Source organism: Miniopterus schreibersii (genome assembly GCF_964146895.1).
Source record: "Miniopterus schreibersii genome assembly, chromosome: 5".
NCBI classification, from domain to species: domain Eukaryota; kingdom Metazoa; phylum Chordata; class Mammalia; order Chiroptera; family Miniopteridae; genus Miniopterus; species Miniopterus schreibersii.
This window is the reverse complement of record NC_138106.1, coordinates 19,086,539-19,102,564: the sequence shown is the minus strand read 5'-3', so window position 1 is coordinate 19,102,564 and position 16,026 is coordinate 19,086,539. Positions and strand designations below refer to the sequence as shown.

General features: G+C 36.0%; 1 protein-coding gene across 4 annotated transcripts in view; it reads left to right on the top strand.

Annotated features, from left to right (window-relative positions):
* The window catches only part of VEPH1 (ventricular zone expressed PH domain containing 1), a 168,259-nt gene that overhangs the window by 117,342 nt on the left and 34,891 nt on the right, over positions 1–16,026 (top strand). For all 4 annotated transcript variants that reach the window (XM_081139204.1, XM_081139203.1, XM_081139202.1 and 1 more), the window contains 2 exons: positions 10,121–10,260; positions 13,157–13,291. In XM_081139204.1, the coding sequence (XP_080995330.1) occupies positions 10,121–10,260; positions 13,157–13,291 (275 nt within the window). The remainder of the gene's footprint in view (positions 1–10,120; positions 10,261–13,156; positions 13,292–16,026) is intronic.

Below are 16,026 nucleotides of genomic sequence, written 5' to 3'. Positions count from 1 at the left end.
TTCTTCCCAGCTAATCCTGGTCATTTGTGTTTGGATGTGGTTTATGCCTCTAGTTTCAGGCTCCAGTAATTCCTCACATGAACTCCAAATAGGTCAATGTATTATTTTTAAGAATAGCTTACTTTACTGAGACTCTTTGTGGTACTTAATAAATATTTATTGCAAAAAAAAAATAACCGAATCAATTATTTTATTTAATCCTGATGAAAAACCAGCAGTCTGGCTATTATTGTCCTCATTTTATGGAGGAGAAAAGTTTAGAAAGTCAAATAGCCTGTCCGAGGTAACATGACCAATAGATGGCAGGGTCAAGACTTGACCTTGAATTTGTGGTCTTGTCGCTGTCTGTCTATCTCATGCTGCCTTTCTGGATGTGCCATTTTCATCCCCACATCCATGCCTTTGGCCATGCTGTTGCTCCTCTAGGTGTCCTCTGCTCCATTTATATAGACCTGCCATTCATGTCCAGATCCCGTCTTACTTCCTCTGTCCTTAGTGGTTCCAGTTACTACTAATCTTGCACTTTACCTTGGATTGCCATTTTTTATATTCATGTATTACTAATATCTCTTTTTAAATTATAATACTCTCATGAGTCTTTTTAGAGTTTCAATACCCAGCCTAATGCTCCATACGTGATAAATCTCCAAAGTATTTATTAATAAGATCGTTATGTTAGACATTTCCCTGGCGCAGGATAACAAATAAAATCAACCTTCTTCAGGCTTAACAGATATCCATATTGTTACAACTGCATCCATGAAAAATAACCTGTAACGTCTTTCAGAATTTATGCTGTAAGAGCACGGTTCATGTGAAAATACCTTCCTCAGAGGCTTTCGACCATACTTGTAGGCTGTAGTATTGAGTTTCCCTTAAGACTAGAAGTATGTTCTAAAATTAGCTTCCAAATCCCAGGTATATCCTCAGAACTGTCTGCACAAAATTAGTTGCTTTCTACTCAGTGAAACCTCATTTAGCAGTAGTGAATGAAACAAGATGTTCACTAGTTTTTCGATGTCAGACACATGATTATGAAATCAGCTTAGAACAGATCCCTAGTGGACATCCTAGGAAAGCCGGGCTTGGTTAGGAGATGCTAAAGGCCACCTCTTGCAAGAGCTGCAATGAGTTTGAGGCAGTTGACATATACTGTGTGGAAGCACCATGCATTTTGCACCAACCTATCCGACATAATCAAACCTCTTGGTAAATACCTATCACTCTCTTGAGGCTGGTGGCTGGTGGCTAGGCCAGAAGGTCTTAGTTCAACTGACAACTGGAAAGAGCAATGAGAGATGATTCTCATATAGATAATTTAGGCCTGTTCTTCTTTCCTCAGAAGGAAGAAATGTAAAAAGACCCATTTTAATAGGGTTTAATAATAAAATTTCCTAAAATTTTCTTTGCCCTCAATCTGGTTGCTGTTATACATTTTGCAGAGTTGTCAAGTAATTGGTAGCACATGGAATGGTACCTGCAGGGGATCATGGCTTGCCTGCCTTGTTTGCCTCTGCACGACTTTTGATAAATCTCTGCTTGGTGGAGCCAAATGTTTATTTATAACACATGGGCTTCCACTGACTCAGTGTGACCACAAAGTGACTCTGTATCATTTCCAGAAATCAACTACATTAGCATCATGCAAATATATATATATATATTTATATATATGCATGCATACATATGTATGTATTTGATTTAAAATTCATATAAATTCCAAAATTACTTTTGCATCTGAAAATTGTTCTAGCCTCTATAAAAATATCCCAGACTTATTTCTAATCATATTGATGTTGACTATTTTGTGTTCTTACTGTTTAGACATGTAACTTGGATTTGGAAACAACCAAGAGTGCATGGTAAGAAAAAGTTGACTTCTTCCAAATGAACTTACCTCAGAGGATTTGTGATTGGATAAGTCCTCAGGTTCCTCTTTCTAGAGCTGAGTCAGATAAATCATTGCTGTTGGAGAGTGAATTCCTTCTAGTGGTAACCTAAAATTCACCGAAGAAGTAATAAAAGTATCAATATAGCCATATAAAATAAGTTCAATTTTAAATTAGTTTCACAATTTATATTTTTATTTAGGGGGGAAGATTAGCTAAATTTCTGGAAATATTAGAAATAACATGGGAATTAACACAAAAATATGAAAAATGTTAGTATCATAGAATTATAAGAAGTCAGTCACCCAATCAGAAATGGTCCTGATTTGAGCACTGTTAGAAAGGTTTGCTACTCACCTGTCTGTGCAATCAGGGGACCAGGGAAGTGACTACAGATATCACTATTCAGGCACATCTCCTTCACAATTAATATGATGGCTTTATTTTTAAATGTGGACATTATAAGGACAAGGAAATAATTGTTTATGGCCGTTTCTCAACAAGTGAAACATAGAATTACCTTATAACCCAGTAATTCCAGTCCCAGGTGTATACCAAAAGAATTAAAAACAGTGTTCAAACAATAACATGTCATAAATGTTCATAGTAGCTCTACTTATAATAACTTAAAGCTGAAAACAACCCAAATGTCCATCAATGAATGAATAAATACACATGATTAAGGCAATCACTTGTAAAATAACTTTATTTCATTTTTCTGATGATTCAAAACAAAAGCATGTGCATGCTTGTTTGCAAACTGATTGAAGTTTCTGCCGTGAATGGGAAAACAAGCACGGTACTTTTACTCTGGGTGGGGATGTTGCACACATGTGCACGTGATAGGGCCAGTGGCCAACCAGATGCTGAGAAGGGACCATGTATTTCTCAACCAGTAATGTCATAAGTAGTACTTATGAGAAATTTAGTAGTTTTTCCTTAAGCACAAATAAGTTCAACAACTCACATTTCTGGGAACCTACTACAGAACCAAGCCCTCAAAATATCAAGATGATTAAAGTGATGTCTACTCTTGAAGACTTGTTTGATATGTTTTCAAACAGCCACTTCAGGAAATTGTCTTCGCTTTCGAGAATCTAAATTTTTTTACCTCGGAATATCTTTTCTTGTTTCCTAAATCAAAGTTAATGAGATAATTGTTATTCTGTTTAAAACTTCTGAACTTTAATTTGGGAGTGATGGTACAGTTTTTGTCTAAGACAAAAGTATATTTTACAAATCATATGAAATTAAAGCTTGGTTAAGTGGTTCACACTGGCTTGTAAGGACTTCCTCCATTTTTCAGGCAAAATCAAAGGTATTTCACTCCTATTATGTTTTAAAAGTAAAATATTTTAAATGGGGGAAAAAGCATTTAGAGTGATAAGCCTGTTCTACATTTTTTCCCCAAATTGTAATTTATAGATGACTTCAAAAACATGTTTTATCTACTTTGAAAAAGATCTCATTAGACAAATTACCAGTTTCTTTTCCTCCTACGTTTTTTCTATCTAATTTAGGATATTTATACAGTTAAATGACAGTATTATTTATTCATTCTGGGTCAGTATTTTGAATTCCATGTCTTTGAAATACATCAAAGAAGAATTAAATGGGAGATGGAAGAAATGGCTTCAGTGGTTCCTGTCTGTCTAGTGTCAAGGAGGAGATCTAACAGACCCTGTTGCCATCTGTCCTGTTTTGAGTGCTCAGAGCAGATCCTGAGAGCCCTGGGCAAACATCCAACCCTGCTTGGAGCAGTCATCAGATATATTTCTTTGGGTGCCTCTAGACCCCATCACCAAATCATAGAATTTCAGAGCTAAAAAGGACATTCTAGTTAGTACGGCAGTTCCTCAAAAAATTAAACATAAAAAATTTGATCTGGCAACCCAACTTCTGAGAATATGCCCCAAAGAATTGAAATCAGAAACTAAAAGAGATATTTGCACCCCCATGTTCATAGCAGAGTTACTCACACTAGCCAAAGATAGAAACAACCCAAATGTCCATGAACAGATGAATGGGTAGACAAAGTGTGGTACATACATACAATGGAAAATTATTCAGCCTTAAAGAGGAAAAAAATTCTGATATATCCTACAACATAGATGAAACTTGAAGATGCTGTGCTGAGTGAAATAAGCCAGACACAAAAGGATAAATATTGTATGATTCCACTTGTCTGAGTGACTTAAAGTGTTCAAATTCATCAACAGAAAATAGATTGGTGGTTGCCAGGGGCTAAGAGAAGAGGGGATCAGAAAGTTATAGTTTAATGGGTACAGAGTTTCAGCTGGGGAAGATGAAAAATTTCTGGAGATGAATGGTGGTGATGATTGTACAACAATATAAATATATTTAATACCACTAAACTGTGTACCTAACAATGGTTAAAACGGTAAATTTCATGTTATATTTAGTTTACCCCAATAAAAAATATCCTTACCCTCATGGAGCTTATAATCTAGAGAGAGAAAGATAATAAACAAAACAAAAAAAGTAAAAATTTAAAAAGTACATTCTAGATCAGTTTTTAGCCTTCCTCATTTTACAGATAAAAAGCAAGAGGACAGAGAGAAAAGATAACAATAGTCTACCCGTTAAGACTCTGGTTGTCTGACTAATGGGCCAAGGATTTTTCCACTGAACCAAACTTCCTTTTGAGATACTTCTATTACCTTTATTTTCTGATCCATTCGAAGGAGAATGAGCTCTGGAACCTGGACTCAAATGCCAACTCATTTCCTTCCTGGAAGTTTGACCTTGAGATGTCCTTCTCCATAAAACAGGGATAACAAGACCAGCTTCATAAGGGTTCAACGTAATTTATTACACCTACACCTTGGTACAAAGTACGGAGTCAATGAAAATTAGCTCCCTTCCAGCTAAGTCCCTCCAGTGCCTTCTCTGAATTTGTTGCTTACTTATATGTTCAATGTGCGAATACCTTCCATCTAGCAATTTTAGCAAAATATTCCTGTGCTTAAATTCTATACATCATTCTAGAAATACAGTTTGGATGTGGAGAAGGATGGCTCAGTTGAAAAGCCTGGGAAACAAGCCAGACACTTTTAGTTGACCCTTATTTAGCTGGAGAACTTTCACAGTGTAAGTTTGGTAAATAATTCAAAACAAGAGCTAGCATTCCTTTTTCCAAAAAATAAAGCCAGCTCTTTGATATTTCTACTAGCTATAATAAAATCAAAGCCATATTCTATTTTTATTCTTAAAAGGCACTTATCGCTAAATAAAAAGTATATGAAAGCATAAATTATACTTAACTGACCACCCTGTGAGATGAGTCATGTGTCTAGTCTCCCAAGAAGAATGGTGTGTTTCTCAGACCCAATAGAGATAAGTAGGAAAATAGACACACTTATCAAGTGATAGCCGAGCATCACAGGCCATTAAAGTGAACACCACAGCCCCCCCTTTACCTAATTCCACAGCTTTCTTCACCTCTAAGGCACTCTAAGCCTACTCATTTTGATTATTTCCTCTGAGTCAGAACCCTCTCCTACTTTCTTCTACCATATTTAAGGATAAAAGAGCTTCTCTTTATAGATTTGTCATGGCTCTAGACTTTGAAAAGATTTGTCCTAACATATAATAACTTATAAAAATTAATGCCTTAGGTTATATTTCTAGGGCTGGACGACTTGTGTGGTCTTGTTAAAGACAGACAACTTGTTTTGGATGTCCAGCTCAGGTTCAAGTCCTTTAGGCAATGTGACTGTGAAGGAGGTGGTATCACTTTGTGAACAAAAAATAGGTCTTGCATTTTGATGAACTTGAGTCCAAATCTTGGTTCTGCATCTTACTTGATGAAGTCACTTAACTCTTTGACCCTTAAACCTCTTAAGTGAAAATAGAGATAATAATAGATAACTTTGAGGATGAAATGATAATTATATAAAACAACTAACAGAGTGATTGGTATAAAAGTTAACACCAATATTTGTTATTCTGCATATCAACTTGCTCTAATATTTTAAGTAATTCACACACACATGTATAAACTAAAATCTTATTTTTTTACTTATGGTTTTGCTTGATTTAGAATTTCCACTAGACTTTTACAATATTATTGTAAAATTATAACTCCTTTCTGCAACTTTATGATTTCATTTAAGACTATTTCTAATTTTAGAATGTTTTCCAAAATGTTAATTGGTATACTTTCCACATTTCTAATGTTTTGAGGTGGGTTATTTTTTAGCATTTTACAACCATGAAACAAATACAGAAGTATTTTTTTTAACCAAGATCATAACATAGCTGGCATCTGTAATACAGCTAAAATACAAGTGTCCAAACTAAGGGATAATACTCATATTAATAAGTAGCTCTATCTCTCATGCTAGATATGACCATGTGGAGTGTGTAGTTAAAAGTGAGATAAAATTTCAAAATCAAAATTAATATTATGTTATTATACTTCTCATTTTCATGAGAATATCCTACTGTTTTTATATTTGTTGCTCCAGAAGAAAATAGAAAGATTGTAATAAAATATTATTATGTTTTTAAGGAAGCTTCTCTATGCCAAGCACTATGGTAGATGCTAAATACACAAAATTTTTTAAGAAAGAGAGGAGAGAGGAAGGGAGAGAGAGAGAGAGGAGGAGGAGCTGGAGAGGGAAGGTAGGAGGGAGTGAAAGAGAGAGAGATTCTGCCTTCTGTAGTGTGCAACAGATAAAAATACTAACAGAATGGGAGCCAGGCCTCAATGTTGATGTGGGAGTTACAGATAAGCAAGGCTAAAACTGTCCACGTAGAATTGAAGGCATCAATATGAACTTATGTTTAACTTAATATAGATAAAGACAGTTACATATAGAAAAACTTTTCATATGTGTACATACAAGTATTAGTGTACACACATGATTACCTTGCTCTATTAGCTGAGAGGACCATGGAGTAATGACACCTCAGCAGCAACAAGCACACCTGGCCCCCAGATCTTGGTTTCTATTACCATTCTCCAATAAAAGGAACCAAAACTCCTTGGAGAAACAGCTTATTCTAAAACAGGAGCAGGAAACATATACGATTAGCCAGGAACATCTTTTAGTTCCAAAAAGTAAATAAGTGTTAAAATAAATAAATAAGTAAAGACCACATGCACAATGATGGGGGCACATCACATGGACACAGGAGCCAACTGAAAGAACTCCTAACGGCCAAAGCTGGAACAATCAGAGCAAAAAAGAAAGAAAGAAAATAGCATTGAATTTTGAAATAAACATCTATAAGTGCATACTGATAGAATAATTGACTAAATAATTTGAATAAAGTAACTAGAGGAGGAAGAGACAAATCTATGCAGAAGAATTTCACATAATTCATGTAGCTACTCTGCCCTCCAGGAGGGAAGCAAACTGCCCGCTCCTGGGATGTGGCTGCACATAGCGACTTCCTTTCAGAGGGTACAGTGTGGGAAGCGGGGGGAAACGTGGTGAACACTACCTCAGCCAGGTGGCCAGGGTCAACATCAGCAGTCATAAGTCATGTTGATCAAATGTACTCTTGGTATGATATGATAAAAATGGCACTTCACCTCTGTGGTTTTCCTTCCAAAACTTCATTATCTCACGGACTTAAGATAATTTTATATAGATGCTATTTCTGATGGTTCTCCCATTTGCTGTTCTCTCTCTTCACGTGAGTCTAGAAAAATAAACAACCTTTTGGGCATCAATTGTATGAGTAAACCATATCTTAATGACCCATATATACTAAATTTACTACCTGGAATTACCTTGAACATTTATGCCTTGTGTGATTTTTTTTCAAGGTGTTCCCTGCACTTTACATGCTTGTCTCCCTCATATTTTTTCTAAATTCATGATCATCTTTTACGGTTCACCTCAGTGAGAGCAAGCTTCTCATTTCTCTGAGTGGCCATGATAGTGTGTCCCTCCATTATCTCATGGGCAAAAACAATTTTTTATAAGTGTTGTTTCTAGATGTTTATAAACAGTGTTGTTTGCAGACATTTTTCCTATTATAGGGTCAATATCCTGGCCCCTCTTGCTCTCACACAGTGTCTGACATTCATTCATTTATTCAACCACTTATTGTGTGCTTGCCATTCAATACCATTGAATGAACAGAAGGGAGAAAGTTATAGAGAAAAATTAACAACTAAATACTAAATACTGTGGGGAAAACTTTCCAAGCCAGGAAAGCTCTAAAGAAAAATGAGAAGAAAAATATTGATACAGGTCAGCTTTACTGAAAATATTAACAGAAACTGTCTATCACAGAACTGATTTATTTTTCCAGCCAGTGTATATGTTTCTAAGTTAAAGGTCTGTCCTCCACCACTTTGCCCATTTTATGTGACCTGGGACCCCTGTGGTTTGTATATAGAAAGTTGGTAGACTCAGGGTGAGTAAATAAATCTAAGCAATGTTCATTTTCAAAAGGAAACATGAAGGAGCAGTAAGAATTTAGTGAAGGAAATAGACAAAAACTTTTTTCATAGCAGAGGTCTAAAGTCCAACTTGCAACTGACATGCCACTGCATGGATTCTTAGGAAAGAACTTTCTTTGCTTTTGAAACTTTCTATTAAAACAAACCTTGCTGCTATCTCAATGTCTACATACATTAGATTTATTCCAAATACCGTTTTTGTGTTGCTCTTATGATATACTTGGTATCTGATTTCCCTAGTATAGATTAATTTAAATAACAGTTTTCAGAGCATCAGTGCCAAAATATATTTTTCATTACCCTTGTCAAACAATTTCTGATGGGGCTATTTTAAGCTGATATTGTGCTCCATTCTCTTCTGAGGTCTTTCTTTCCCAGAGCCAGGCCTCCTGGCCTTTCCCACTGAACCCTCAAGCTCTGTTTACATGTCATGATCCATTCACCCCCAGAATGCAGGAATAACTTCTGACTTTAAACAAGGATATAGGATGCTCAACCCAACATTTTTTTTAGTTCCCCCAAACAATTAACTTTATGAAAACTAGTTCTTTCTTTCATACCACTGTTTCAGAAGCACAGAAAGCTGTTAATATTAAGATTTCATTATCTATTTCTAAATTGCCTTGTGGCTTTATTGTTTTCTTTCCAATGCCTTCTCCTCTAATCTGTCCTGGCCGCTCTCCTGAATGCTTCCAAACGCTTCCTGAAAAGCCTGTTATGCCTCCCTGATGGTGCACAGGTAGGGACTGACTCTGCCACCTTATTAGAGTCCCCATCCACTTTTATTAAACTCTAATCCATTTCCATTTTTAATAGTAGGGCATACTGAATCTATTAATTTTCAAAATGTTTCATATAAAATGTAAGATTAATATTGAAACAGTATATACCCCATGAACTATTAATATGACTACATATTTTAAGATCCCTAGTATGGTAGTGCCCAAAGCGTCCCAACATGGCATCAGCTCAGGCAAGTTCAAATCCTGGCTCTGCCACAGATTAGGCAGCCTTTGGCATTTTTTCTGGATCCCTTGCATCATTCATCTGTCCAGGTATTCTCTGTGGAGCATCTATCGTGTGTCACGTACCAAGGCTCAGTGGTGAACGAGGCAGCGGGAGCGTTTCACTAAGCTGACCCTCAAATGGGCTAAGTTTCCTCATCTTTAAAATAGAAACAATGATGCCCGTCTTGCAGGATGGTAAAGATTAAATGGCTCCTCCCACGTATGCCTTCTCACCCCTTCTGCTCTCCTGCACCACCGCTCCCTTGGCCCTACAGGGCGGTCTCATCAAGCTTCCCTGCTGAAGCTCCTCAAGGTGAAATGGCCTTTTCGAGGCTGCCTGTGTGGCCCCTGCACAACCAAGTGAACAGTGCCCCTGGTTCCTGACGCACCGTCCACCATCCCCCAAATGCCCAGGTTTCCCGCATCCACTGGCTTTTCCCTCCCAGGTGGTTATTTCAAGGTGCCCGATCAGAAGGAAAGGACACAGCATCTCCCTGTTTATGGGAGAAAGGTTTTCCTCTTCCATGTAAGTTGCTGGGAGATTCCTCATGCATTGTTCATTAAAACCAGAGCAAGAAGGGTAAAATACAACTTTTCCTAAAGCATCTGCGTTTAAATCTGCACCCCATGAAGTGGACCCACTCACAGATACACAGCTGTTGGGACTTGTTAGCTGTCAGACTGAAAACTGAAGAATGTATTTCTGAAGGTGTGTGTGTGGTGAAGTATAAAGTGTAACCGAGAAGAATCGAATGTTCAGTGCTATGTGTATTTCTTTCTAGATTCTGTTAGAAGTTGTGTAGCGAAGTTGTTCTTCACCTGCTCCTTGAAGGGTCATTACTGCCTGTACAGTAAATCCAGTTTTATTCTCATCAGCCAAGAACCTCAGCCATGGATCCAGATCATGTTTCTATTTCAGCAGGTGTGTATAAGTTAAGTTCATTGTGGCTCCTTAACGAGTCATGGAGTATGAGTTTATAATCATTTTTACTGACTTTTTCTTTGACCAAAGTTGATATGTAGGTAACAGCAATTCATACACATTTCATCATTAATTTTAATAAGGATATTTTTATATATTAGGATAATTTTCTTATAAAAAGCTCTAGATTACTAATCAGGAGGCCAACCCTATTAATATCTATTAATAAAAAATGAGAATAAAAGGGAAAATACTTTTTGTTAAACAAACAAGAACAAAAACAGCTTATTGAGGGGAATAGCTTTTCTTATGTAGAGCTAGCCTTTATTATAGTCTATCTCCAATCAACTTGTGGGTCGACACATCCATTTTGACATTGTTAAAATACTGGAATGCTACTTTTTACACACACACACAAAAATATATATATGTGAAATTACATACTGAGAAACTTTTAACAATAAAGAATTTTATGCAAATATTTTAGCATTGAAAGAGATTCTTATTTGGAAATATGTATCTTGAATGCATTACATTTTCATGTAAAATTTGAATATAGATTATAAAGTGTTCTTAATAGAAGATACCTTAGACGTCACTTTTACAGATAAGAAAAGTGAAGGCAGAGTTCAGACCACCTGACTCCTGATCCAGTGGTCAATGAGTGGACGCAGGCAGGTGCAGGGAAAAAGGGGGGACAAACGAAAATTCAAATGTTGTAAGATGCTTAAAAATTAGGCCAAGTGGTAAGATAGTTTATTTGTTTCTATTAATAAAATACTTCTGTAAAAGCCCCTACAAAAGCCACCAACCAGATAGTTATATTTTTTATAAATAAAGACAGCTGAATACATCATGACGGTAAGGTGGAACTATAGTAATTAAGAGACAGCTTAGAAGTGCCTTAAAACTACCACGTTTTCCTCTAAGACTTAATAACATCTCACAGAGAACAACTCACATTTTTATGTGAATCGAGTTGTATTGGAATGCAAAATAAAACCAAACCAAAGAACCAGCCTCGACATTCCTTCCTTTCCGTAGAAGAATGACCTTGCTTTACTTACTTTACTTACAGTTTTCAAATTGTTTTCATCAGTGACTTTGTATTTGGTTTGAGCTTTGTTCTTAACAGTCATTAGTTTTCTGAAAACTAACCAGGAAAACTTGCTTTTATTTTTGCCCTTTATCTTATTTTATTGACTTAGCCTGATTCTTTGTCTTCCCTGTTAAGCAAAGTCGCCACAAAGCATGTTTCCACTGCTTTTCTTCGGTCATGGTTCCTCTCTGTTTCCACAGCTTTGATGCTGTGCAGTCCGCAGAAGCCCTGACTTCACAATATCAGTAAAATGTTGGACTGAAAATAAAATCTTTGACTCGATAATTACAAACCCAGCCTTGTATGCTGGACCAGACTCTTCTCTGAATTTAACACACTCGTGGAGCTCTCCATTCACTGATTCAGGTCTAAATGCTTCTCTTTGGATTGATGATTAATTAAGTCAGGCTTCCCTTCTCTTTAAATTAAAAAATATATGCTGCACAAGTTTCTGATAATAAACAAGAAATCCCCAGATGTTTCCACATTATGGTTGAGTAATCAATTTAACTGTTACAGGCTCTTAGCATTTTTTTCTCTAAATATGTTTTCATTAGTTTTTAGAGAGAGAGGAAGGGAAAGGGTGAGAGAGATAGAAACATTGATGAGGGAGAAACATCATCAATTGGCTGCCTTTTGCACACCCCCTACTGGGGGATCGAGCCCAAAACCTGGGCATGTGCCCCGACTGAGAATCCAACCAGTGACCTCTTGGTTCATGGGTCGATGCTCAACCACTGCGGGCTTAGTTAGACTTTTTTAATCTGGGGGCCACTTAAAGTATAAAATTCTTCACCTTTACACACTCAGTACAAGAAACAGCTTATCTTGATGACAGTAATGATGTATTTCTGGGGAAAAACTTATTTATTTTTATTTACTAAATAGAAACTTTTTATACAAAAACTACCTAGAGAGTCTCATAAGTCAATGCTTGGATGTCATTGCCATGGAAAATAGGATTTTATAAGCCAATATCATTTTATCATACCTCAACATAAAATATAACACATATGGTGTTGTTTGTATATAAATAATATGTTATGCCCTTTGTTGATGTTCTGTATGTTTTTATAAAATTGTTTCCTTAACTTGAAAAGTTCACATTTATAGCTATAACATCACAACATGTAAATGACTATTAAACACATAATTGATTAGTAAATATACAAACTTTTTAAATCTTCTTTGAAAATTTTATTTTCATTAGCTTGATTGACATATATAAATGCGATTTTCTTTACATTAATAATCCTATTATCTAAAACTTAGAATATCTTAAAGCTCTGGGAGTATTCACCCATTATACACTTAAGGATTTTAAGTGTTTTGTTCCCCACACATCCACTCACACTGTTCATATTTGAGTATGTGCAAAATGAACACTCAACTATTTAATTTCTAGTCTTCATGATCTACTCTGATTTTGTGCTTTAATTTTATACATTAATTCTCAGAGCTTTGAAAAATAAATATAAATATGTATATTAACCATTTCCAATTAGGTAGCATGTTTGGAAAATGATGGAAGTAAATACTATGTTACAAGTTTAGGCGTATTTATAGAGATCAGTATCAACTGCCTTGAAAATCCTATTTAATAATTTTAATTTTCCTATTTAAAAATTAAAAGCCTAAAATGCATCATATGTTCAATCTTCAAAATAGATTTCTTTGTTGTTTTATTTAAATTTAAGCCATGTTAAAATTCAAACTGAGCCCAAATAATTCATTGTAGTCAATCAAACAATCTCGTTGAGACAAGAAATAATGTTTTTCTCATTAACGCCCTTTCAGAGCCTGTTTCCCGAGCCCCTGTCCATCCAGAGTCGCTCTGTGCAGTTTCTCAGGTCTCTATGGGAGAAGACCCAGGCAGAGGGTGCTCACAGCTTTGAAACAGCCATGATGGAGTCCACATTTCCGCAGCAGAAGGTAAATGCTTCTTTACCGGGATGTGTTATTTTAAACTGAGATTCAAGATTATCTTGGTTGAAACAGTTTGCCTTTTTCTCAACAGTTCAACTGTTTCCTTTTTTCCTTGACCTTCTTTTATTATTATTTTTAAAACACTTTTTAAGTAATATAGCGCCAAATTTCATGTGGACTCGGTAGAATGATATCAGTAGACAGGGTCATTGCCTATTGTGACTTTGTTAAATTGACATTTGTGAAGTAGAGCACAGGGTGCCAGATGGTGAGCCCCATACAACAAAAGACCACAAGAGAAACTGAAATAGTAAGTGTATTACTCACAGGTCCTGGAGGGAGTACACGGCAGGCCTTGAGGGGCCACTTGGGGAAGCTAAGGGAAGGTGCAGAGAGAAGCAGGATTTGGGGCACATGCCTTTATTTCCATCAGTGGAGAAAGTGCTTTGGGGTTCCCAGGCTAAGGCTGGATTGTCCAATTCAAACCAAAAAGAATGGGGTTTGATTCCCAGTCAGGGCACATGCCAGAGTTGTGGGTGAATCCCCAGTAGGGGGCGTGCAGGAGGCAGCCGATCAATGACTCTCTCTCATCATTGATGTTTCTGTCTCTCTCTCTCTCTCTCTCTCTCTCTCTTCCTCTCTCTGAAATCAATAAGAAACATATTTAAAAAAAAAAAAAAGCTTCTGCCTGGAGTGACACATCCCTTTTCATAGTTCAAAGTTCAAAATTCATTGGCTGAAGCAAGTCACATGGCCGACTCTGACTTCCAGAGGCAGGGAAATGGAATCTTGTCATGTCCCCAGAGTAGAGAAGAGCCAGTTACATTGTGGACAGCGCAGGTCCTGCCTCTCCCGCTGTCTGCACCTTCCCTTCCCTTCCCTTCCTCGAGGCCTGCTGTGTACTTCCTCCAGGACCTGTGAGTCACAAACCTAAACATGAATAGCAAGTATTAGAGAACACAATGAAAACATATCATTTAGAACAGCGACCAAATCTATAAGGGATCTAGGAATAATATAAAAAAAGATGTGAAAGTTTCTGATGAAGAAATGTTTTTAACTATTAATAAAAACACATGGTGTTTTTCTTTTAAACCTGGATTAATAGAAAGATACACCCTCCTCATAGCTAGGAATACTCATCGTCACACAAATAAAAAAATTTCCCAAATTAAAATATAAATACAATTTCATTTTCAGTAATAATAGCAACAAATTTCTTCAAGGAGTTTGACAAACTAATCCTAAATTTGAGAATAACCAAAATGATTCTGAAAAAGAACACAGAGGAGGAAATTTTTCTACTAGGGAAAGAAAATGTATTCTAAAGCTATGAGAAGGTGAGAGCATGATTATTGCTGCAGGGATAAAGTCAGGGTAAGAACAGAGTCCAGAGATAGCCCCAAGCATGTATAGACACTTGGTAGATATCAAAGGGGGGTTTCAGATTGAGGAAAAAATGAAATATTTTAAAAGTAGTATGGGGACTTTCCAGATTGAAAAGATAAAATCAGATCCCTCCCAGACACTATAGATAAATCAACTCCAGATAGCAGCCTAAATGTAATCAATGAAACCGTAGAACCAGAAGAAAATACCAAGGGCTGCCTTTATGACCTTAGGATAAGAAAGGATTTCTTAAGATCTAAGTGAGCAGAAATCATGAAGCAAATATGAATAACAGATTTGACTACATAAAATATTTAAATTTCTGTATGACAAAACACACCATAACAAAGTTAAAAGGTAAGCACAAGCTGTAAGACGGTATTTGAAATATGTATAACTCATGCACAAAAATCTTCTATAAACCAACACAGAAGAGACAAAGAATCCAAAAGAAAACTCGGCGAAGAACATGAACAGAAATTCACTGAACAGGAAACTCAAATGGTCAAAAATGTAAGATATGTAGACTCACTAAAAATTATTGAAATAATTGATTTTAATTACTAAAAGTGATAACACCATTTTACAATGATAAAACTGGTGAGAATAAAAAATTGAGACAGTAAAAGTCTTGGCAAAGACATGAAAAAATGAGAATGTTTATACACAACAGATGTGAATAAAACAGGTTTACCTATTTAGAAAAGAAGTATTTAAGAAAAAATATATGTAATTAAATCAGACTCAAAAATAAAAATATATATGTAATAAATATATAATAATTAAATTAGACAGCTAGTTGCCAGTCAATGTGAGAGAGTCAGTAGCTTTCCAGAAGACTTAATTTCATTTGCAACTTATCCAAAAAATACTTAAGCATCACCCCACAAAGGATTCCCGTATCTAATTAACACATTCATTTCCTCACATATTTATCTCCCCGCAGTGAGAACATTTAAGCTCTCTCTTAACAGAGCTTAAGCATTTTATCAGAGATGGTCATTTCTTTCCACGTGGAAGTTTTGTATTATAATGTACAAAAACATTCTGTCCTAGACAAGATTTAAAACAAGTTCTCCTTCACAACCTTTTTAGAAGAGCAATCTGGCAATAGCTGGTTATATTATAAATTCATTGCACTCTTTTATCTTGCAATTCCATTTCTAGGTAAAACTCTCACATGCCTGCACTAGGAGACACATACAGATGTTAGCTGAGCACTGTTTGCACCAAAAAACCAGGAGCAATGAAAAGGTACATCAATAGAAGAAAAAAGAAAAATGTTGTAGTATAATCATGCTACACAGGCAATAAAAGAGAATTAATTAGACCTATTTGTAGCAACATGGGAT